The sequence below is a fragment of the Mercenaria mercenaria genome, chromosome 10, assembly GCF_021730395.1.
Source record: "Mercenaria mercenaria strain notata chromosome 10, MADL_Memer_1, whole genome shotgun sequence".
Lineage (NCBI taxonomy): Eukaryota > Metazoa > Mollusca > Bivalvia > Venerida > Veneridae > Mercenaria > Mercenaria mercenaria.
In genome coordinates, this window is record NC_069370.1 from 7,429,346 (window position 1) to 7,455,879 (window position 26,534).

The 26,534-nt window shown below is 34.9% G+C and overlaps 1 protein-coding gene across 1 annotated transcript in view; it reads left to right on the forward strand.

Moving 5' to 3' along the window:
* LOC123559977 (serine/arginine repetitive matrix protein 2-like) overlaps window positions 1-20,679 on the forward strand; it is a 31,786-nt gene extending 11,107 nt beyond the window's left edge. Inside the window, exons 5-6 of the mRNA XM_053552222.1 lie at window positions 12,527-12,597; window positions 16,415-20,679. Of these exons, the coding sequence (XP_053408197.1) occupies window positions 12,527-12,597; window positions 16,415-20,234 (3,891 nt within the window). The 3' untranslated portion in view covers window positions 20,235-20,679. The remainder of the gene's footprint in view (window positions 1-12,526; window positions 12,598-16,414) is intronic.
* Window positions 20,680-26,534: the final 5,855 nt, after the last annotated feature.

Here is a 26,534-nt window from a genome sequence, read left to right on the forward strand (position 1 = left end):
ACGTGCAAGTTACACATAACACTTTTACCCTCCTTTGCAACAGATCGAATTCACCAAAAAAAGAGTTGTAACTTGTAGATTGACTGGGCTAAACTGGTGTAGGGTTTACTGGTAAAGGGGAATTCATAAAATTTGAAACAAACTAACGTAAGAAAAAGTAATTTTAATTTTGCTTTTGGTAAGTCTTTCTCTGATTTTCCGATTTATAGCTTATTGGCTGTGTATAATGAGTTACACAAATATAAGTGGTATTTGGAGGCAGACAATCTTAAATGCTACTGATTTTGCAAAGTGAAAAATGGAATGGCTTTCATGGTTATAAAAGATACATTTTATTCCATTCCAAGACATCTGGTGAGCCATTAGTGAAGGAAGTATAGCTATATATTACAAAAAAAATGTATCTTTTATCACTACACGCCAGTGGTTCTTTAGTCAAGATTTTAAAAATCCACCTACATAATCTTGTAGTGAGTTTGTGTATTTAAAAAAGACTACTGGCAAAGTAGTTTTTTGTATGGGATATCTGAACATGAGTGACCTGTGATTACATTTGTATATACAAACATTTGCATGAAAGAAGTGTGGTATTGTTGTAGATTTAGATGACAAGATATTACTTATGTTTGAGCTCAGTAATCTTCTCTTCCTCTATCTTTCCCTTCCGATCCCCTCATACACACTGCCTTATTGTGGTTTAGGCTGTGCTTTCATATTTCAGATGTAATTTGCTAAGTGTGAACCAACTACCAACTGCATTCATGTTTTCGTCTTTCTCTTTTTCCTTACACATAAAAAAGTTGACCAAAAAAGCTCAACTTTTATCCCACCATTTTTGTGATCCAGTGTGGTAAGGTTTGCAACCATGTTATTTTGTTTTTTGGTGGCTGGTTCTGTACAAACAGACTGGTTGTGATGAAATAGGAACCAAACATTTAGACTGGAAACTTTTTATCACAATACAGACTGGTTTTTCAAGTTTGTTGAACTTTTACAAAGATTTCTTATATTTTCGAGTAAGCAAATGATGGGTGAATGTAAATAAAATTTAATCTCAAAATTAGAAATAATATAGATAGTAAAATGTTCAGATATTCCTTACCACATGGATTTTCAGAATATCATAGGTCAAGTAATTTTACTTGTAAACAAGGGCAGATAATCTCTACACTGTGTAATTTTATTACATCCAAGTAGATGTGTAGATAATATAACTCCTCTTCCAGAAATGAATGCATTTAGGTACAAGTAAACTATATAGTTATATTTGCAGATTGTTAATAGATTGTTGTTGTATGTGCATGCATTTTTTGTACTTCATATTTTGTATCTAGTCAGTGGCCTAACACTTCATTATATTATCCCAAGTAAATAGGTAGTGAATTATAAGAATTCTGTTACACACTTAGTAAAATTAAAGTAAAACTTGAGGAAATAGCAAAAGTTAATGTAAATTTTCGATGTGATTTTGAAAGCATTAATTTATAAAAGTGGTTTTCATGCTTGCTGAAACTTTGGTGATACAAATATTAATTATCGCATGCAGTCATGCATCGCTTATCTTTCATATGTTTTTCTTTGTGTTATGCAATTGGATTGGAATGTTTTATGGAAATGCGCTCACAGAGAATTTTACTCTTTTTCCAGGCATTCTTAACATAAAGGTGATAGACTTTACTATAGGAAATAACTAATGTGTTTTTTCTCTGTATATCCTGCACTGCTCTTAACTAATTGGTCTTAATTGGTCTTATCTTATATACAAAAACAGACCAGCATTTAGAAATTTCTTCAAAACATCTTTAGATTAGTAATATATAAACATCTCACATTTAGCTGTTTCTTAATTTTCGCCAAAAATGTAATAAATCTAAAAAGAAAATTGCTTTGTTCCTAATTAAAATTTTAATTTGATAAAGGCACTTTAGTTGGAAGCCAATAAATGTATAAAGGGCAAAAGGTATTCTTTAATATAATTGTATATTTTGAGCAATACGAATTAATGTCACTGCTTAAACTTGTTAAATCCACCATTTTATTTTCTGATTATATTACTTTCATTTTATAAAGCAGATGGAGTCATGGTAATTCTATTGTTGCACACCTATTTTAAGTTTTGCATTTATTTATAAACACACTAAAACGTTTCCCTGCCTAAGAAATCCTCCATTAGTTTCATTGTTTAAGTGGCCGGTAACCAGTTTCACACGTAACTGATACAGCAATAGCTGGAAAGAAAAAGAGAAAAAATGTGAGAATCTAGACATATTTTACGTTTTCAGTTCTTCTTTTATGAGAGCATATTTGCACAAGTTGTTACATTTAGTCTGTTTTGCAGCTGCTTTAGAATTTGCTGCAAAAAGAATTTCTCTGGTTGCAGGAGATAAATGTTTCTGTTGTACCGTATTTACTCGCTTATAAGGTGGATCGCTTATAAGACGGGGTCCCGAGTTTGCACCAAAATTGGCAGTATTTAACTAAGACCCTCTTAGATGGGTTCAATTTTTTTGAAATTTGTAATTCATCTAAAGTTAAACCATATGTGCATCTTTTGAAATACTTCTTACTCTGCACTAAAACTACACTGTATTATAGTTTTAATAACTATTTTAATAGTTATATCGTATTTATAAGTATAATTTTTTGTATACGAGGGATGTTCAAAATGTATTGTGTATTGTGGTCTATAACTGTAAAAACTGATTGAAACTTGCAATTTGTCATTTCATACCCTCAAAGTACTCCCCATGGTTAGAAATGCATGATTTGATCTATGGATCCGTTTCTGGAAAATGTTGTGGTAGGCTGACTTTGTTGTACTATGGAAGTACTACAAAAGCTTGTTGGGATCTATATCCACAACCAATTTTGGAAACAGCAATCGTATGCCAGGTCTGGGGAATAAGGAGGATGTGGTACAGTGTCCGACAAATTTATAATTTTACTGGTAGCCCAATAGGCTACCAGAATTTTTTTCTGGTAGCCCAGCATTTTTTTGTAATTGCCTAAAAATTTAAACCCCGAAAGTATAAAATTGCTCTATCCGAAACCGACTTACTGAGATGTGAGAATCAAAGGGGTCTGAAACAATGTTTGGTTAAAAATTTAAAAACATCAAAATAAACCTGTGTGTTTGTTTCCAGTTCCGCAGACACATTCCTGTCATATTAGTCTAGGTTTTTTTGGAAAAGAGCCCCTGGTCAAATTTGGAATTTTTTCACATGGTGAATTGTCAAAATTAATCATATTTTTTTAAAACTTTATTTTCAAGTTTTATGGTAAGCATTCAGATGCATTAAAAAATCTTAAGTATCCCGAGGTGAAATTTAGAGAATTTTTTCCAAGTTGCTGGTTCTAGACAGACCTTGCAAAAAATAACTACTACTTTGTCCTGTTCAAACTTTTGTTTACACTCAGTAAGTTTCCATGCAAATAACAACTTCATTTTCCAAACAGTAGAGTGACTTTGTGAATTGGAGGGGGAAAATCGGGTCGCGAAAATATGTGACATTTGATTTTAATGGTGTAAAAACTATCTGTCAACACGCTTTCGTTGCTTTATTCAATAAATGGTAATGTATTTATGTGTTTTGAGATGTTTTTACGTACCAAACATACAATTTTCTGGCAGAATCATGTATTTAATTTTTGCCGAGGTGCAGACGGTCATGTCGCTAAAAATAGAAACGAGTTGGTTTTTCCAGTATTTTTTTTGATTTCATTAGCGAACAAAACAATCAAAATTGGATATAAGTTGGGATTTATGGTCAGTTGTTGTTTATTGCAAGCTATAATCGAGGAAACAACCAGATGTTGATTTTGTAAAATATACAATGACCGGGCTGCTAAAGCTTTAAATTTATGGTTGCCCGGCGGGCTTACGTCGGGATTTTTTGGTAGCCTGACGAAAATTACTGGTAGCCCGCGGGCTCCGGGCAATGGATTTGTCGGACACTGATGTGGTATCACATTCACAGTAGCTTTCTCGGACATCAAAGCTTTTGTCGCGGTACTAGAGGTGTGTGCTGGAGCATTTTTCATGCAGCTGTCATGTTTGAAACCTTTGACTGGGCGACATTTCTTGGGCTTTTTAAAAGAATTTCAGTACAGTACCATGGTAGTACAAATCAGTCTTGAACCCCCCATTTTTTTACTACACTGCTGTGCATTCACTGGAGATGATTTTGGCATACAAAACCTTTGTGGCAAAAATCTTTCACAGAACAACCAAGCTTACTTCAAACTTTTATTGAGGATCAAATTTCTTCAGTGATGGCTATTGTTTTCCAACGGTTATTATGTAGATATGGGTTAGAGGTATTCAGTTGTCGTAACATCAACATAAAATTCCACATGGAAATTGCTTGTCATCACGGTATGCAATACATTTTGAACATCACTTGTACTTGGTTGGGTAAGAAATAAATAAGTCTCTTTGTAGATATTTATGTGTAAACAAAGTTATTGTGAAACTGGTTGCCATGTGATTGTTGTTCCATTATAACCCATCTTGTAATTGTAAGCAAACACCACTTGAAACAGGATGTGATACTTTTTAGTTGAAATTCAACTCTGCTGCCAATCCTTTAATTGAAGCATCTGTTTTCAGTTTGAATCTGTGAAAGGCAGAATTCTATATGAAAAAGTACTTTAAGGTGAAGAAAACTTTCAAAGTTTCAAAGTTTATTGGAAGTCAGGGCCCTTAGGGGCATCTAAAGATATAGTCTTTGAATTAGTATTATTTTTTCTAAGCCGTGTCTTGGGGTACATATACAGGTCTGTTTACTGATGTTAATTGTTTGGGGCGGAAAGTTGTCTGTCTTAAATACTTTCCACTTCTTTTGAGTATGGGAGCTTCTAGAATATGCTTTATATTGATTCACAATGGTGACAAAAGTAATCATTGATTTTGGAGCAAGCTTTCAATGCTTCAGTTTACTGTGGCATATTTCTTATTATCCTTGAGTTTAAGTGGTGATTGTTCTTTTCATCATTTCAAATGTTAATTGTCATGGTTTGCTATAATACACTCTAAAAGTGAATTCTGTTATACTACAGACTTTTCTCCCAGATGTACTAACTTCAGGTTCAGTGTAAGGCCATAGAAAATATAATTGTTTTTCATTTTCAGAATTACCAAGCAGAAACTCACATGACCCAGTTAGCCCCCTCCTTAAAAATCGCAAATAAATAACATGCTTACATGCTTACAAAAAATCCAACACCCAGTTGAGTTTGCAGTAACAGCTTTCATAGTAATTTCATTTTATTGTGAGAGAAAAAATCTTGGTTAGGTCTCTATGTGCTGTGCCAGGACTGTCTTGCTGGCCATTGTTTATAGTTTAGTCTGATCTTAACCAAACTTGGTAATGACAGGCATATTTCTTCATACCCTTGGACTTCCTTCTGATTCATTTTAAGGTTTAGGAGTATATCACCAAAACACAGAAATATTTTATAAACTAACAACATCGTTACCAATATTTTACCTGACTATTACATGTTCTGCCGTACTGTCCCGTACTGAAAATATTCTGAAAAAGTTGTCCCCCTTTGAAAATGAATGCCATTTGTAAAGAAATAAAAATAAAGTTATGTGAAATTTCAACACTCGCACGCTATTACAAATGCATCAAAACAAACATGTGTAACAGTTCCTTGAAAATGGTGAGTTTTTAAAAGCGCTTGACTGTCTGGAAGTGGGGCCTGTTTAAACAGTTCTTTTTTCGGAATTCAATGCTTATATCAGTATACTGACACTTGTTTTGTAGAGTAATATAAGTAATATACACGTTATCATTACAAAAACAACAAAACAAGTGTCAGTATACTAAAATAAACATTGAATTCCGAAAAAATGACTTCCTAAATGGGACCCACTTCCGGGCAGTCAAACGCCTTCAAAAACTCAATATTTTCAAAGAACTCTTACACATGTTAGTTTTGATTCATTTGCAAACGCATGCGAGTGTTGAAATTTTACATAATTAAGTGGAACACAGTTTTCAGCAATTGTTTATTTTTATTTCTTTACAAATGGCATTCATTTTCAAAGGGGGACAACTTTTTCAGAATATTTTCAGTACGGGACAGTACGGCAGAACATGTAATGGTTAAGTAAAATATTGGTAACGATGTTATTCGTTTATAAAATATTTCTGTGTTTTGGTGATATACTCCTAAACCTTAAACTGCGGAACTGAGCTTTCTGTTGGTTCTTAGAAGTTCATAATGATGGTATGATTAAAGACTTCACTTCTGTTTGAAAATGGCATGTTAAAACAATTAAAGAACGTTATTAGCCTAGACTTGTTTTGGAGCTCTTGCTAATGTACCAAATGAGAACTGACATTCTATTTTCCATGGCCTTAATTGAAGTCATTTGTATTTGTGGGAAAGAAATTTTTGAGGCAAGACAACAAAAATGAAATTAAACAAATGAAATGAATTTCAGTTGCGGTTTTGGCATTTTTTTTGTTTTTTTCAACTGAGCCTATTGCTGTTTTGATATTTGATAACTTTTAAATTTTATAAAAGATGCATAATGTGTCAAACAATTACACACAAAGAAAAATGATTTCAAAGTTTGGTTTTGTTAGTTCACGGACTTGCTAGGTATAATTCTTAATGCCTCAAGTGGTGGGTCTTTAAGTGAAAATGATATGAAAATATGCTGCATGTTTTAGCTTTAATAATAGTCAAATTGTTAAGCACTAAATATATTCATATATTTATGCAGAAATGGGCAAAGTATCGCATTTGTGTCTTCAATAGAAGACTTGTCAGTAAAGGTTATATTGCTTGCGATGGGCTAAAATCATGCTGTAATTGGGTGGCAGGTTTAAAATCTTTGTGAGAGGCTTGTTTAAAGGTCAGTTAACTAGATGTGTTTTTCACCCTGGAAATTTAAGGTGTTAATCTTAAAATTATGGGAATGGGCATTTAGATACTTGCTTTCCACCTTAAAAAAACACTTGAGTTTGATATGTTGGTATGGCTTCGATTTTTTTAAAATTCTGTATTTAGGCTTTACGTTGATACATCAAAATCAAGAAAAGACATCATTTTTAAGGCAGGCAGTTACATGTAGGCACATATTGTATGATTTTCTCTGATATAGCTTGTGCTGAATTACATGGGAATGACTGTCTTATTGTTTTGGTGCAGATGTCTAAAGCAAAATTGTGAATTCAAAAAAAAAAATATTAAAAAATGAGAATTTGAGATAGCCATTGGTGGCTGGATTGAGACAAATTATTCATTGCTGGCCTCTAAGTGTTTATTATGCATGGTTCATATTACTGCTAGTGTGTAATGCCTTGTTATGTGTTGACATTTCCATAATATGTCCAGATATATAAAAATGGAGCTCGTGTTGTTGTGTTTAAAACAAGCTGTTCTTTAAATTTTTGTGTGAAAAAAAAAGAGAGAAAAATAAATGATCAATTTAGTTTTACCAAAAAAAAAAAAAAAAAAAAAAAATCATAAAATATCAATAATTAGTATATTAATAAATTGTTGATCCAGTAAGAAATGTCTCTTTAATTTGTTAATTGTGTCAGAAACTGTTTGTTAGCTGAGCCATTGTTATGTATAAATTGTAACAAGATTTCTTGCCAGGGTGCCCTAGGTAATAAAAACAGTGGTATATTATTAATGTTGAGATTTAGCAGTTCCATGCATAACCTTTTACCTCCTCTATTATTTTGTTTTAAACATACATCATTATGCATTAGTTTATTAAAAATAGTACATCCAAATTTACAAGTTTATTGCCATATTACATCCAGATTTACCAGAATGTTACTATATTGCAGCCAAATTTATTAGTTTATTTGTGATATTACATCCAAATACATCAGAATTGCAAAATGATTGCCTTTTTACATCCAAATATATCAAAATTGCCAGTTAAATTGCCACATTACATCCAAATACGTCAAAATTGCCAGTTAAATTGCCAAATACGTCAAAATTGCAAGGTTATTGCCATATTACATCCTAATACATTAAAATTGCAAGTTTATTGCCATATATCATCCGAATACATTAAAATTATAAGTTTATTTCTATATTACATCCAGATTTACTGGTACTTGTTTACATTGATATAAATTCCAAATTTTATACTTTATTGGCAGAATACACCCACATTTGTCCATTTTTCTATCATTTATGAGAGAATCATCAATTTTTGTTCCGAGTTCAAAGCATAATGATGTATGTCTATTAGCATTCTTTGTATTGGTTTGCGTTATGTTGAAGGGATGTTTTAGTCACAAGAAAACAATGTTTATCCTTTTTGTTACACCAACTGCACTGAAAGGCTTTGATAATGGTATATTCCAATACAAATTTAGCTTAAAAGGACAGAAATATGACATTACTGTCACATTTTGATGACACTTGAAAGTTGTACTTTCCGTTAAATTAACTCTTAAGTGGTACTATGCTTTTTCTGGCTTAAGTATCTAGATATGGCCAGGTTTTAGTATTATGTGATCTGTTTGAAATATATCTGTTCCTAGTAGTTCCTCCAATTTTGCAAGTCTTCAGCCATATTGTGTTTCTTTAAATTTGGAATGAAAGTCGAAGTTCTTTGTAATTAAAAAAAAAAAATCTTTTATCAAAGCCTAGCTTTAGTTTTGGCGATTTAACCATTTGTGGAATAATCAAGAAAAAAAAGAAATTATATGATAGACTTTACATAAAATTGAGTTGTCCCAAATATTTATGATAAAAGAATAGATAAATGTTAACAAATCGTTTGTCTCATGGTTAGATTGCCAAGACGTTGGAAAATATTAACAGTAACAGCTTCTTGTTATTAAGCTTGATACAAGGTTTTTACGACCAAGGTAATTCTGTATTCAGTAAGGAGTATAGAATTCCTTTCCTGCATACACTGATAATGTTCTAAATTCACTGGTTTAAAAACTTACTGAACAAGTAAACTTGATTATTCTATGGTTGTGAAATATGGGGTTTTGAAACTAACAAACTTTAAAAATGATACTATTTCAGATATTGTACACTTTTAGCATGGTTGTGAAATCTGGGGCTTCTTTAGATATATTAGCGATGGACTTACAGAATTATTCTAAATTTTTTGCTTTGCTTCATTTTAAAGTACTACCAATTTTACTTGGAAAACATTAATACCAGTTCAGATTAATTACATTATTTAATATTTGAGCCGTGCCATGAGAAAACCAACATAGTGGGTTTGCGACCAGCATGGATCCAGACCAGCCTGCGCATCCGCGCAGTCTGGTCAGGATCCATGCTGTTCGCATTTAAAGCCTATTGGAATTGGAGAAACTGTTAGTGAACAGCATGGAGCCTGACCAGACTGCGCGGATGCGCAGGCTGGTCTGGATTCATGCTGGTCGCAAACCCACTATGTTGGTTTTCTCATGGCGCGGCTCATTTAATATTTATGCTTTTAGGAAATCCTTTTAATGTTTTATGAATTTTTCGTGAAGACACCATCACCATTCTTCATCAGTGTATGTAGAAAGACCTTGTTTTACTATTCCAGCAGTTTAGTTTGCTCATCTGAATAAAAAAGAGAAGTGCTCTTCAAATTTGATTTTGTACACATTTTATTTCATTGCACCTCAAACATGTGCATTTTTTCCTTTTGTGTAAATTCTAATACACTGACTGTAAGGTAGGGTTTTTGCATGCAAATAATCAGAGTGAAAGGGGATTTACTTATAGTGTTTAGATCTAGATCGCTTGGACACCACAGCTAAATACACTTCCATATTAGAGCAATTAACAAACCCTTCTTCGTAAAAGTGATCTGTAATTAAATGATAAAAATGTATGTGAAAGTACACAGTTTCCTCAGATATTTTTTTCTTATGATTGAAAAGGGGTTAAGATAATTGTAATAAATAGCTTAGTTTTCAGTCGCTCATACTCTTCAGTTAAATTAAAATAAACCTCTTGCTATTGAAACTGTATCTTTTCACATATTTTACCTTCGCGTCTTTGACATTGTAAAGTAGAAAAATACCAATGGATTTTAAAGGACTTGCTTCATAAAAAATAATTCTTTATGATATAAATTCCCTGAAGTGTGCAGTATTCTTGTGTTTCAAAGTATAAATAGATTTTGTTATAAACTGTTGTGTCTTCTGAACTCTTTATGGGAAACTAAGAAAGTAAATTGTATACAAGTAACTTAAAATGACAAGGAAAATTATATTTATTTCACCAGTAGAAAAGCTTTGTCCTCACTATTATTCTATTTCCATATAAACCACAAAACTCCAGTTTCATTGATGAGCTAGTGTCTTTTAATATTTGTAAAAGAATAAGTATTTTTGCCAGTGAAAGTAATCTCACTTTTTTGAGAAATAAAGTGCTGATAAATAATTGTCAAAGATTGTATTGTTATTTATCACATGATCATATTTTTCAACCAATCATAATTCACAGCTGTTGTAAAACTGCCATTCAATTGTGTTTCAGGAATGCCCTATAAAAATGGGAGCTGTCTAAAGCTGCGTAACTATATATAGTAATCACTGGTTATATTTCTAACCAAGATGTACGCTCGTGTTCTGCACGGCGTGCATTTGTTAGTACGGAATGCAGTTCTCGATATTTTTCTATCTTCTGCTATTATTGCCTGTTTAAAAGCGTAACAAGTGTAAATGGTCCTGCTTACTTGCTGTGTGTGTCGCTATCTGTTTATTATCACTGTTTGCATATTCATTGGTTTATTTATAGAAAGGGGCAGTCCAAATGTCTTGATTGACAGGTGGAAGAATACATTGATCTCTTTTAGAGAAGCAACACATTTCAAAGTTCTGACCAATCATTGCACAGTTAGAGCTAGATAAGTTAATCAGTTCACATTAAGAAATTAGAAGAAAAAATCAATCAGTTTAATAGAATGGCAAATTTCAAATTCTTATGATAGAAACCTTGTGTGCCTCAGTCATTTTCACGGAAAAAGTTTAGACACTTTGTGACGAAAGAGCAGTTAAGTATTTAGCTGTAAAATATGGAATATGCCATATCTTTCATATCAGGGTAGGAGTACTGTTAAAAACAAATGTGTAAACTTTTTGTTGCAGCTTTATTTGTTCTTCTAATGTATCTAAGATACAAACATTTGGCAAGAAAGTGTTTCGTAAGTAATGTAAAGACAAAAAGTTTGTAGAGGATTCAAGCAAGGATATCATATTTATGTATTTCAATATAAACTAAGGAAAAACCACAAACTTTGATAGATGTATTCCATATTTTTGTGCACAATACGTTGTTTCGTTATCCAATTTGAAACAAGTCTCGGTTCTATCTGAGGTTACTGTGTGTAGTAATGTCATTATAAGGGTTGACTTAACTGCTTTTTTGCCTTTTGTGAATAATATTCCCCATTATATAGCACAATATGTCAGAACTTTGCCAAGGCCATTATCAAACATTTCAAAATACCATTGGTGCTTTAACTTTGTATGCAAATAAGCAGAATATTCTAATAACCAGTATTCAAATAAGTGGAATCTGCTGTATACCACAGCATAGCCTTCAGATCTTACCCACTATTTAGTGAAAATATAATTATGTTCATCCATTTTATTTGCTCAGTTTTTGTGTTACATAAAAGCAAATAAAAAATTATTATGCAAATTCATGTTAAAGAAATTGTTTTCTTGAATTTAATAGAATTGCCTAATGTTTTGCTTCTCTGAGAGGGTATCACTGGTACAATCCATCCAAATTATATGCTTTGAATAAAAAAAGTCTTTGTGCCTTCTCGCATTCAGTATGTTAGAATTTTAAAGAAAAAACAAAAACAGTTGTCAATTTTCAATAACATCTGTAGTAAATTAGGCAATAAAAATAATTGTAAAACAGCTCTGCCTGTTGTAGAAGTCACTTAGTCAAACAGGAATTATAAGAAGCCACTATGCAGTTGGCTTATTAGCCTAGATGGCTCTTGAATTAAGTTCATAGCTATCGGTGATTATAGCTGAAACAGAAATCCAGAGTGGTGACTTCTATGGCAGGTTTAATCTATACAGGCAGTTTGGATTGCCCCAGTCAGTTTTAGAAGTTTTTGTACATCTTTGGTGCTGGTTTGTTGTAACCAAAATTTGATAGCCATGTTATAACAGAACATTAAACTGTATTTACTCTGTATCTAGTTGGCAGATAAAAATGGCGTGTTTTCGTCTTCTCATCACACATTTCATCTTGATTTTTTTACCTTTTTTTGCACTCAGTGACCATGTACTCCCATGACCTTTGACCTTGTTTTAAACAATCCCACATTTCCCTTACAGCTGCTGTTCTATAAATAGTCACTCATAATCAGTGTAAATAATCACTTGATCAGAGTAGAAGAAAATCCTGACTACAGATATTTTTTGTACTAATGCATGCTATTGGAAAGAACTTGCTTTCTTCTTGTTTATGTTTGTGGCAAGGAAGGTCCTTTAGCAGATTTATCATTTTTGCACAATAATTTAAGCAGACTGGTACAACATTTGTTTCTTTTTTTCAGGCTATAAAACAGTCAGACATACAGAGTCATGGTGCCAGTCTACTAACTAAAAGACTTGACAAGTCTCCGAGGTAATTTTTAAAAGTCTTAGTATTTTTGGAAAGGATTCCAAATGATCTAGTATTGAAACATTATTTATTGGAGACTAATTCTTCATTTGTTGCATTAGCCAGTAAAATTGAATACAATTCCCATGATTGTATACTATCTTCAAATAAATAAGAATGATCAAAGTCGTGATGTTGCTGACTTCAGATCACTTGCCGTCCACTACTATGAGTTCAAAACCTTGCTTTCTTTCATGTTGTAAGGAAGCCATCCAGTTACGGAAGGACTTTAGCTCTACCCAAGTGCCCAGCACATTCTTCCTCCACCTAGATATCTAAAGCTGGAAATACTACTTGGGTTGGTGTAGTGTTAACCAAACAAAACAGCTGAAGAACAAACAGTCTTTGTTCAGAATAGCAGTTCGGCTGAAACGCAGTATTTAAATCGGTCTGATCAGGTTAGAAGCATAGAAATACTTGTCAGAACAAGCTTCATGTTGCTTTTATTAGCTCACCTGTCACAAGGTGACAAGGTGAGCTTTTGTGATCGCGCAGCGTCCGTCCGTGCGTGCGTCAGTCCGTAAACTTTTGCTTGTGACCACTCTAGAGGTCACATTTTTCATGGGATCTTCATGAAAATTGGTCAGAATGTTCATCTTGATGATATCTAGGTCAAGTTCGAAACTGGGTCACGTGCCTTCAAAAACTAGGTCAGTAGGTCTAAAAATAGAAAAACTTTGTGACCTCTCTAGAGGCCATATATTTCACAAGATCTTCATGAAAATTGGTCAGAATGTTCACCTTGATGATATCTAGGTCAAGTTCGAAACTGGGTCACGTGCCGCCAAAAGCTAGGTCAGTAGATCTAAAAATAGAAAAACCTTGTGACCTCTCTAGAGGCCATATATTCAAAAGATCTTCATGAAAATTGGTCAGAACGTTCACCTTGATGATATCTAGGTCAAGTTCGAAACTGGGTCACGTGCCCTCAAAAACTAGGTTAGTAGGTCAAATAATAGAAAAACCTTGTGACCTCTCTAAAGGCCATATTTTTCATGGGATCTGTATGAAAGTTGGTCTGAATGTTCATCTTGATGATATCTAGGTCAAGTTCGAAACTGGGTCACGTGCCTTCAAAAACTAGGTCAGTAGGTCTAAAAATAGAAAAACCTTGTGACCTCTCTAGAGGTCATATATTTCATGAGATCTTCATGAAAATTAGTCAGAATGTTCACCTTGACGATATCTAGATCAAGTTCAAAAGTGGGTCACTTGCCTTTAAAAACTAGGTCAGTAGGTCAAATAATAGAAAAACCTTGTGACCTCTCAAGAGGCCATATTTTTCATCGGATCTGTATGAAAGTTGGTCTGAATGTTCATCTTGATGATATCTAGGTCAAGTTCGAAACTGGGTCACGCGCCCTCAAAAACTAGGCCAGTAGGTCAAATAATAGAAAAACCTTGTGACCTCTCTGCAGGCCATATTTTTCATGGGATCTGTATGAAAGTTGGTCTGAATGCTTATCTTGATGATATCTAGGTCAGGTTTGAAACAGGGTCATGTGCGGTCAAAAACTAGGTCAGTAGGTCTAAAAATAGAAAAACCTCTTGACTTCTCTAGAGGCCATACCCTTGAATGGATCTTCATGAAAATTGGCCAGAATGTTCACCTTGATGATATCTAGATCAGGTTTGAAACTGGGTCACGTGCCTTAAAAAACTAGGTCAGTAGGTCAAATAAAAAAACCTTGTGACCTCTCTAGAGGCCATACTTTTCATGGGATCTGTATGAAAGTTGGTCTGAATGTTCATCTTGATGATATCTAGGTCAAGATTGAAACTGGATCAGCTGCGGTCAAAAACTAGGTCAGTAGGTCTAAAATTAGAAAAAATCTTTTGACCTCTCTAGCATGAAAATTAGTGAGAATGTTCACCTTGATGATATCTAGATAAAATTCAAAACAGGGTCACGTACCTTCGAAAACTAGGTCAATAGGTCAAATAATAGAAAAACTTCGTGACCTCTCTAGAGACCATATTTTTCAATGGATCTTCATGAAAATTGGTCAGAATTTTTATCTTGATAATATCTAGGTCAGGTTCTGGGTCACATGAGCTCAAAAACTAGGTCACTATGTCAAATAATAGAAAAAATGACGTCATACTCAAAACTGGGTCATGTGGGAAGAGGTGAGCGATTCAGGACCATCATGGTCCTCTTGTTAGCTCACCTGAGCACAAAGTGTTTGTGATCGCCCTGTGTCTGTTGTCAGTCGTCCGTCCGTCGTCGTCAACAATTTGACTGTTAACACTCTAGAGGTCACAATTTTGGCCTAATCTTAATGAAACTTGGTCAAAATGTTACCCTCAATAAAATCTTGGACGAGTTCGATATTGGGTCATCTGGGGTCAAAAACTAGGTCACCAGGTCAAATCAAAGGGAAAGCTTGTTAACACTCGAGAGGTCACAATTTTGGTCCAATCTTAATGAAACTTGGTCAGAATGTTACCCTCAATAAAATGTTGGATGAGTTTGATATTGGGTTATCTAGGTTAAAAAACTAGGTCACCAGGTTAAATCAAAGGAAAAGCTTGTTAACACTCTAGAGATCCCAATTTTGGCCCAATCCTAATAAAACTTGGTTAGAATGTTACCCTCAATAAAATCTTGGACAAGTTTGATATTGGGTCATCTGGGGTCCAAAACTAGTCACCGGGTCAAATCAAAGGAAAAGCTTATTAACACTCTAGAGGTCACAATTTTGGCCCGATCTTAATGAAACTTGGTCAGAATGTTACTCTTAATAAAATCTTGCACGAGTTCGATTTTGGGTCATCTTGGGTCAAAAACAAGGTCTCCAGGTCAAATCAAAGGAAAAGCTTGTTAACACTGTAGAGGCCACATTCATGACTGTATCTTCAAGAATCTTGGTCAGAATGTTACTCATGATGATCTCTAAGTCCAGTTTGAATATGGGTCATGTAGGGTCAAAAACCAGGTCACAAGGTCAAATCAAAGGAAAAGCTAGTTAACACTCTAGAGGCCACATTTAAGACCATATCTTAATGAAACTCGGTCAGAATGTTAATCTTGATGATCTATAGGTCAAAATCAAATTTGGGTCAGGTGGGATCAAAAACTAGGTCACCGGGTCAAATGAAAGGAAAAGCTTGTTAACACTTTAGAGGCCACATTTATGACTATATCCTCATGAAACTTAGTCAGAATGTAAATCTTGATGATCTTTAGGTCAAGTTTGAATCTGGGTCATGTGGGGTCAAAAACTAGATCACTGGGCCAAATCAAAGGAAAAGCTAGTTAACACTTTAGAGGCCTAATCTATGACCATATCTTGATGAAACTATCTTGATGGTCCTTAGGTCAATAGGTCAGGTGAGCGATACAGGGCCTTCATGGCCCTCTTGTTGGTGGCAGTAGAATTTAGATTCCAACCACCCCTTGTATGATGTATTTATATCAAACTTCCAGCCATATTGTATGAAAAGGTAGCTTTTAAACAAAACTTATTCTGATTTATGGTTAAGGTTTTTGGAAAATAAGTTAAAGGATTCTGTAAACAAACTGCATTTAATTTAATTTAATTGAAATGCAGTCAAATTATTTATCCCACTGTCCTATGGAAGTTAGGTTGTTCTACCAAGGCATAAAGCAACATTTTTGATATTTGTCCACCGTTCAAGCTTAAAAGTTAGGATTTAACTTTTCCTGTTGGTGTTGTTTGAAAAGCCACACAAAAAAAACTTTAAAAAGTTTTCTTTGATGTGGCACATCTTGGTATTTTCTAACCCTATTTAATCTTCGTTTTCACTTGTATTTTAGTCATGATAACAAGTCTGGCCATGTGTCGTTCAGCTTTAAGAAGAACTATGGGTCAAGGATTGTAAATACGCAACCCTTTATACCAGTCCGTCGTGAGGAGAGGAGAGCTTCACCAGTGGAAATCAAACTGCTGAAACCGGAATCGGAGGAGAAGACGGAAGATGTTGTAGATGGAGCTACAGAGAAGATAGAAAATGGCAACCAGACAGAGAGTGTGGAGAGCAGTGAGAGAGAAGAGAGTAAAAGTGAGAGAGAGGATGAGAAAGATCCAGAAAACAAATTGTTAATGTTTGATTTTGTTAAGGTTCAAAGTAAAGATGATACTGGGAGAGTGCTTGATTGGCCAAAAGAAATGATTATGTACACTAAAACAGAGCCTAAACTCATGTTCAGTTGTAATCCTTTGTCTTTTGATTTTTCTCAATTGTTTTCAACAAAAAAGAGATCTGTAAGCAGTGCTGGTCAGGGTACAAGTATTGAGACAGCAGAGAAAGATTCTCAGCAGAAGGTAGCAGTAGAAAACGTACAGAAGGCAGAAGATTTGCAGAAGGCAGATAGTGAAAAGAGGAAATCACATAAAAAGAAGAAGAAGAAACATAAGCATAAGAAACATAAAGATAAGAGTGAAGTAAAAGAAACTGAAAACAATGAAAATACAAAGGTTGGAGAAGAAACAGGATCAAGTAGCAAAAAGAAGAAAAGGAAGCACAAAAGGAAACATGAAGATAAAGAGAATGATGCTAGTAAAGAAAATGTGGAGAATTCTGAAACAGTTGATGATAAAGAGAAGAAAAAACATAAGAAAAGTAAGAAAAAGAGTAAACAGTCAGAAGATGAAGGGGAAAAGTTGGGAGAGGATGAAAGAAAACATAAAAAGAAAAAGAAGAAAAAGTCAAAGAAAAGGAAGAAGAAGCACCATGGCGACAATGAAAATGAAAAATCTGATGGTGAAAAGGAAAATAAGGAGAAAGAAAAAGGTGATTCTGGTGAATCTGGAAAAGAATCTGATAGTGAAAAGAAAGACAAAGATAGTAAGAAAAAGAAAAAGAAAAGGAAGAAGCATAGGAGGAAAGAAAGTGGAAATAATGATAGTAGTGAAAGTGAAACAGAAAAAGCAGAGACAGTTAAGACAGAGGCAGCAGATAAAACAGATGTTGCTGCACCTGTGAAACGAAAATTCCCTGAAGCAGATTCGGATGGTGAAAGTGATAAAATTGTTGCTAAATTGCAAGCTTTGAGCAGAACAAAAACTGTACAGAAACCAACTGTTGTAAATAACCAGGCCTTGCAGAAAAAGATAAAGAAAGAACCAGTTGACAATGTAGAAAAGAAAACACCCTCAGATAGGAAAAGAGTGAATAGTGAGTCAAGTGTTAATGAGTCTACTCCAGTTAAAAAGACAAAAGTGACACCTAAAGCTTCTGGAATGAAAGATCATATTCAGATAGCAGCAGTTGCACAGACTGCAAACCTTAAAGTGGAAAAGGAAGAATCATGGAGTAAAATTGAAACTCAGACAAATGATAATGTGAAATCTAAGTGGGATACAAGTGATAGTGATATGGACAATGCTTTGGATGATACTTTGAAAAAAGAAAAGGTGTTGAAAAAACGTGCTTCTGCTAGAGGTGGTGTTAATAAGACAAATATTTTGAAGGACTTGAGAAGTCCTACAGCTAAAAGTGGAGCAAAGACTGATAATGAACATAAGAAAATTGTGAATCAGAGTTCATCTCAGAGGTCAAATAAGTCTAATTTATCTGCTGGCAGTGCTAAGTTATTAAATACAATAAATGACAAACCAGTTCGAAAATCAAGAAGAGTTTCAAGAAGCCCTGCATCTAGTCATAGTAGGTCCAGATCTCGAACTCACAGTCGACATAGGTCATATTCAAGATCAGGAAGTTCATCTTGCTCAAGAAGTAGGTCCTATAGCTCATCATCATATTACAGTGACGACTCTAGACATTCAAGACATCGAAGAGGTAGACGTTCAAGCTCTAGATCATACTCCAGATCTAGCAGTCGATCTCGTTCAAGATCCTATCGTAGACGTAGAGGTAGATCATCCAGCTATTCAGATTACAGTAGATCTCGCTCGTATTCTACAAGCAGATCAAGAAGCCGATCTCACAGAAGAAGAAAACGATCTTACACAAGAAGTAGATCCAGGTCATACAGTACCAGTTCCTACAGCAGCAGGTCAAGAAGCAGAACAAGATCATACAGAAAATCCAGACGAAAGAATCGAAGAAAAAAGACTTTGTCAAAGGATAGATCGTTGTCTGTTCCACCAGCTGAGAAAGACATTGTCACTAAAAAGAAAACTGAGAAGGAAGACAAAGAAAAAGTCAAAGAGGTGAAAGAAAAAGTTGACCCATCTGAGATACCTTTACCTGACTTGTCTGGAAAGAAAGATGATGAAAGAACAGAGGAAAAGCTTCAAAAATTAAAAGAGAAAAAACGTAGAACTGATGTAGGAGAGACTGTTGCTAAACTAGTTGAATCATTACCAGCAGATATACCTCTTCCATTCAGTGAAGGTGCTAGTAAAACTGTTTCCTCAGATTCTTTACCATCAGGTCCACCCACTGAGGCACCTAAAGAGACAGACAGCGGTTTTATAGGACCAAAGATGCCAGGCCCACCGCCACCACCACCAAATATGGGCCAAAGATTCCCACCGAATCATGGTCCCCCAGGGCCTCCAAGACCAGGCTATATGCATGGACAGTGGGATCATTGGGATGCTCCAGGTCCTTGGGACAGCCCCGGACCATGGGATGGACACCGGCCTCCTTTTAGAGGTATGAGACCACCATATGATCCCAGAATGTATGGTCCATATGATCCAAGACGTCGGGGTCCTCCTCCACATTATATGAACAGACCAAGAGGACCACCTCCATATATGGGCCCAAGATACCCAGGACCACCTGGTCATCATCCAGATTATGGCTACGACTATGGGGAGTACGACTACACTGAAGACGATACTCCTAAAAGTAGTTCTCCACCTCCATTACCTAAAGATCCTCCAAAAGAATCCTCACCAAAACCTCCACTGCCAAAGAAGAAAGGTAAAGACCAAACTGAGCCTGAGCAGAACCCTGACATTGTGATACCTCCAGAACAAGCTGAGCAGTACAAACATCTACAGAAGCAAGCTGCTAAGCATGCTCGAAGACAGCTAAGAAGGCAAGCGAAAAAAGAGTTAGGGGAACCAGATGAGGACTCCACTTCATCTGAGTCGGAACCGGAAGAGCAGCCAGAAGAGGTAGTGGAAGAAGCTGTAGTAGATGAGACTCAACCTCAACTGGTAGCTGTCCCTCAACAGGTGGTGCTTCAACCGCAGCCAGCAGGCAGCCCTTCAGGAGCATACATATTAGTTAGCGGAGGACAACAGTACATTGTTCAGAAGCCTCAGTTTGTACAAGCTGGTGTTCCTATACAAGCTGGACAACCAGTGGTGGCAGCATCTCAGGGTGCAATAATGGCAACAGCAGCAGCAGCTGCTGCAGGGGCACATCCTGCACACATAGTTCAACAAGTTCCTGTAGGCCCTCAGTTACTAGCAGCACCAGCTCAGTTAAGTGCAGGTGTACCGGTGCATATGGCGTCTGCTGCATCTATACAACATTTTCAGCAGGTGCAACAATTACAACAATTACAGCAGATCCAACAGATTCAGCAGATCCAACAAGCACAGGCAATTCAAGCCCACAATCAGGCCATGGCAGCCGCAGCAGTACAACAGGGACCCATCGTCTTTGGCAACCGTATACTTGTACCCACTCTAGGTGTACGACCAGGTATCTAATGTGGTAGTCAATTTTTATAATGTACTTGGCGTTTAGAATGCTTTGAATAAGATGTCATACATAAAGTAAAGGTGTAATAAGTAACAGAATGTGCTTGTAGAATATTTATAGAGCTGAATTGTATAGATGTAAGGAGCTTTAAAAGCTCAAAACTTTGTATTTTATTATGAATGCATGTTTAATGAATCTAAGGTGAAAATGTGTGAGTCTAAGGTGAAAATGTCAAATGTAAAATTTAATACTACTGCTTATAGGCTCAAGTATCATCAATAAAACGCAATCATGTCTTTTGAGTGTGCGAGTGATTGAATATACTGCAAGCAAATGTAATTCTAGAAATATTTGTGACATTTTATTTTTTTATGTCCGAGAACATAGTCTTTACCTCATTTGGGATTTAGGATTCATTTTATAATAGCATTCCTTTCAAAAGAACACCAGTTTTTAGCTCGACTATTCGAAGAATAGTCTAGCTATTCTACTCACCCTGGCGTCGGCGTCGGCGTCGGCGTCACACCTTGGTTAAGTTTTTGCATGCAAGTACATACAGCTATCATTTAAAGGCATATAGCTTTGAAACTTATTTATTCTTTTTCTAGGTCAATTACCAACCTCACTGGGTCAAGTTCCATAACTCTAACATGTATTTGAGCAAATTATGCCCCCTTTTGGACTTAGAAAATTCTGGTTAAAGTTTTACATGCAAGTTACTATCTCCAAAACTAATGCAGATATTGAATTGAAACTTCACATGTGTCTTCGGGGTTATAAAAACTAGTTGATAGCACCAAGTCCCATAACTCTGACCTTCATTTTGGCCAAATTATGCCCCCTTTTGGACTTAGAAAATTCTGGTTAAAGTTTTGCGTGCAAGTACATACAGCTATTACTAAAGGCATATAGATTGAAACTTATTTTTTCTTTTTCTAGATCAATTACCTACCTCACTGGGTCAAGTCCCATAACTCTGGCATGTATTTTGGCCAAATTATGCCCCCTTTTGGACTTAGAAAATTCTGGTTAAAGTTTTGCGTGCAAGTACATACAGCTATTACTAAAAGGCATATAGATTTGAAACTTATTTTTTCTTTTTCTAGATCAATTACCTACCTCACTGGGTCAAGTCCCATAACTCTGGCATGTATTTTGGCCAAATTATGCCCCCTTTTGGACTTAGAAAATTCTGGTTAAAGTTTTGCGTGCAAGTACATACAGCTATTACTAAAAGGCATATAGATTTGGAACTTATTTATTCTTTTTCTAGATCAATTACCTACCTCACTGGGTCAAGTTCCATAACTCTTAACATGTATTTTGAGCAAATTATGCCCCCTTTTGGACTTAGAAAATTCTGGTTAAAGTTTTACATGCAAGTTACTATCCCCAAAACTAATGCAGATATTGAATTGAAACTTAACATGTTTCTTCGGGGTTATAAAACTAGTTGATAGCATCAAGTCCCATAACTCTGATATGTCCCCTTTTGAACTTAAAACTCTTTTGATATTTAACATTTTGGGTAATAATTTCCAGCTTCTGTGACAATATTTCGAATAGTCGAGCTTGGCTGTCTTATGGACAGCTCTTGTTATTATCTTTTATTCAGTCAAGCTAGTTTTTAAGCTTCTTGGGGAAAACAGTGTTACAAATGTTTCTAGGAGTATATTTTTGATGATTTGCAAGTATTAGGATTATTTCCGTTATTGTCTTGATTTATGTGCTAATTTGCTAACTAGTCTAAAGTGTTTAACTACTTAGTATATGACAAGCCTTAGTCTGTTAATGAAATATCATGTAGGATTTAGATAGAAAAAATGATTATTAAATGACCAGTATGAAGTCTGATGTATATAAAAAATATTAGGGTGTTTTTTTTTTTTATCAAAGCAAGATCCATGCTTAAAGGTCCATTACTAAGGGAAAGGGAGTTGGCAATTTTTTTCATAGCCAGTGCATAGACTTCTGCAAGACACTAAATAATGAAGATTGGCAGGTCAAAATTTACAGAAGGTCTTTGGAACTCAAAGAAATGTATGTGTATTATGTTGAAATCTCAATGAATCGACAGAATGACCCCCCAGGTCTTTTTAACTTTCTTCATACTTCATAGAAAAATAATTGTACATAAACTGCGATTTATTTCTAATTTCTACATACAAACTTTCATTTTCCAATAAAATGAAATAGTTTCTGTGCTTTTTAAAAGAAATTAAAATGTTCAATTTCCTTAGTATTGGACCTTTAACCTTTAGCCTGCTGCTGACAAGTGATTCAGCCTTGACATCCGTGCAAGCTGATCATGGTCTGCACTTTTGCTTTTCAGTCAGTAAATTTTCAGTGAACACCCCTTTGAATTATAAATGGTACTGCCCAAATTGAAAGACAGACCAGTCCGTTTTAGAAATTTAGCAGGCTAAAGGTAAAGATCCATGTTTAGTATTTGTTGAATAATATCTACAGTGTGAAGAACACTGACTATTTCAATAGAGTGCTTCATTGTGAAAGGAATAGGGTCTCATTTTAGTTTTAAATCCTGCATGTCAAAATTTGCATTGTAATTCTTGTAGGAAAGGTTAGTTATAAAGTGTCATATTCTTGTAAATATCATTGTATATTGTATAGTTTCCTGTTTATAGATTAGGGGCTCAAGTGTTGTATTTGCTGATGTTGAAGCATCTCTTTTGGATTTCCATAATCAGGAAATCATTTTTTTTTTTATGATGGTAATTTCAGAATTAAAAAAAAAAAAAAACGATTTAGTGACATTTTGGCAGTATTTATTGAATAAACACTTGTATGTTGTGAAGAAAAGATGTAGCTGTTTGCCATTAGATATGTGTAAGATTGTATGATATTGATCAAACTTAATAGACAGTTCCAAAAAATATCAAGTTTTGGTATTCGTTTTCATAATAAATGAACATACTGCTTTTAAATTAAAGAAATTCTGTGTCAAGGTCAGTGTGAAGGGGTGCTGCATTAGTGTTGGCAGATACAGTACTTTCGCTCGAGTCTTTCATGTGATCTGTTATTGTCTGTGTTACTTTTCCAGCTTGCTCACATTTCATGTTTATTTATTGATGACAAACATTTAAATGGTCGCAGTTATCAACATTATCATACTGTAAATAAATAGCATCACACTCGTATCACAGACATTGTATTATATATCATTATCAGTGTTACATCTGAACTGATCAACACTTCTATCATTTATTTCCAAATGTGTACCTGACTTGACATGTAAGCTTGCTGATGACAGTGGTCCAGGGAGAGTTGTATGTAACTTTCTAACATTTTTAGATCTACACAAGTTTGTTTCTCAGTTTTGAAGAATAATGTTGGACTAGATTTTTCTGAAACAAACGATTGTTGACACTATACTAGGTTTTTAGTTTGTTTCTGCATTATTAGAATTGGTAATGTAATCTTCGTTCGACTAGTTTCTGTTTTCATTTTAAGATAAATGTGCTAAACAGTCAGATAGGTGTATTAATTAAAAATATAGATATTTCTTACCAGTTTTTGAGGTTGGCTTGGAAAGCGTCACTTATACTTTCTCAGCATTAGCCGCATTTGTTTGTTTTAATTGAAACACTGTGAAACAAAAAAACTGATGTGATGTGAAAGGTTTAAATATGTGATATGTAATCTCTATGTTTTAGAACGCAATGAATGTAACAAATAAGCTTGAGAAGGGTTTATTCTGTTCTGTTCTTTTTATTGATTTCAAAAGAAATTAATGAACTAAAAATTGTTTTAGAATTGACATTGTAGAAAGTTCATTCAATAGCTTAGTTACTAAGTTAACAGAACGAAATTTTATGACCTTTTTTAACTTGTATAAATTATTTATTTGGTGGATTTTTATACACTTAGAATAAATTTAAACTATGTATAATAGTGCACGAGTGATCTGCTTTCATGGCAAAGATTATTTGTTGATTGTAGATCTTTTAATTCCAGGTAAATGTCTCTCTATATAGAGAAGTAAAATGTATATGTATTTCCATTGTTTTAAACATTTCATTATTTAAGCAGGGATAAAACCCGTGCCTTGTTATATGTATCATGATTCATTGTTAACATGTGATAATTTTGACATGTTAAAGTAAATTGATGAAATCTGCTCTGAAGTTCTGTTGTTTTAGCTCATCTATTTGAAGAATGAGGAGAGCTATTGCACTTGTGTTGGTGAAGGTTGAATTTTCTATGAAGATATTCAATTAAAACTTGCTGTTATTTGTCATAGTGACAGTATTAATTAGTATGACAACTTGTGTGTATGACAAGTTGTATCTCTAAATGTAGTATTTCAGAATTCTGCCCCTTTTTATACGACCGAAGTGAGTATTGTGTTATGATGCCAGTGTCTGCTGTTAGCAATTTCGTGTCAGCTCTGTAACTCTTGGAAGAAACTGGACGCAAATGTTCACCACATCGAGACGACATGCATAGCGCATTTAAATGTTTTGTCAGCGCGCATGTTTTGGATGGCTCGCTTCAAAGTCAAGGTCACACTTAGGGGTCAAAGGTCATACGACTTTGTTTCGTGTCTGCTCTGTAACTCTTGGAAGGATTTTAAAGAAACTTGTCACAAATGTTTACCACATCGTGAGGACATGCAGAGCGCATGTTTCAGATGGCTCACATCAAGGTCAAGGACAAAGGGGTCAAAGGTCGTACCTTCAGGCGTATATTGCTCCGCATTGCGGTGCTCTTGTTAACTTTAGTTTTTTCAGGAATTCAGTACTATGTTTTAACTATTGTAGATACTACATTAAAACTTCACACAGTCTTTCAGGTAAAACAGGATATGGTATCAATTTCAGTAACTCACGAATTTTAACAAAATTGTTTTCCTGCTTTGATTTAAATTATGCAATGCCATGCAAATTGCTCTCTCCAAAGTCTGCAAAAATTGAATTGAACCACTATACAAGCTAATTTAGGTGAATAAAACCTGACAAAAGGTGCATGTCCCATAGCTCTGAATTGTATTTTGGCAAATTTATGCCCTATTTAGGACTTGGAAAATGTAGGTCAAATTTTGAATGGAAATTACAAAACTAAAGAAGGTACTTGTATGAACAAGATCACAGCATCAAATCCCAAAACTTGCATGAATATGGAAATTTACTTTTGATAGAAATTCCATTTTACTGACTTTCGTGATCGCGCAGTGTCCGTCGTCCGTCCGTCCGTGCGTAAACTTTTCCTTGTGACATCTCTAGAGGTCACATTTTTCATGGGATTTTTATGAAAATGGGTCAGAATGTTCATCTTGGTAAATTCTAAGTCAAGTTCGAAACTGGGTCACGTGCCGTCAAAAACTAAGTCAGTAGTTCTAAAAATAGAAAAACCTTGTGACCTCTCTAGAGGCCATAATTTTCAATGGATTTTCATGAAAGTTGGTCAGAACGTTCACCTTGATGATATCTAGGTCAAGTTTGAAACTGGGTCACGTGCCGTCAAAAAGTAGGTCAGTAGGTCAAATAATAGAAAAACCTTGTGACCTCTCTAGGGGCCATATTTTTCATGGGATCTGTATGAAAGTTGGTCTGAATGTTCATCTTGATGACATCTAGATCGAGTTCGAAACTGGGTCACGTGCCTTCAAAAACTAGGTCAGTAGGTCTAAAAAAAGAAAAACCTTGTGACCTCTCTAGAGGCCATATATTTCACAAGATGTTCATGAAAGTTGGTCAGAACGTTCACCTTGATGATATCTAGGTCAAGTTCGAAACTTGGTCACGTGCCATCAAAAACTAGGTCAGTAGGTCAAATAATAGAAAAACCTTGTGACCTATCTAAAGGCCATATTTTTCATGGGATCTGTATGAAAGTTGGTCTGAATGTTCATCTTGATGATATCTAGGTCAGGTTCGAAACTGGGTCACGTGCGGTCAAAAACTAGGTCAGTAGGTCTAAAAATAGAAAAACCTTGTGACCTTTCTAGAGGCCATATATTTCACAAGATCTTCATGAAAATTGGTCAGAACGTTCACCTTGATGATATCTAGGTCAGGTTCGAAAACTGGGTCACGTGCCATCAAAAACTAGGTCAGTAGGTCTAAAAATAGAAAAACCTTGTGACCTCTCTAGAGGCCATATATTTCATGAAATCTTCATGAAAATTGGTCAGAATGTTCACCTTGATGATATCTAAGTCAAGTTCGAAAGTGGGTCACATGCCTTCAAAAACAGGGTCAGTAGGTCAAATAATAGAAAAACCTTGTGACCTCTCTAGAGGCCATATTTTCCATGGGATCTGTATGAAATTTGGTCTGAATGTTCAT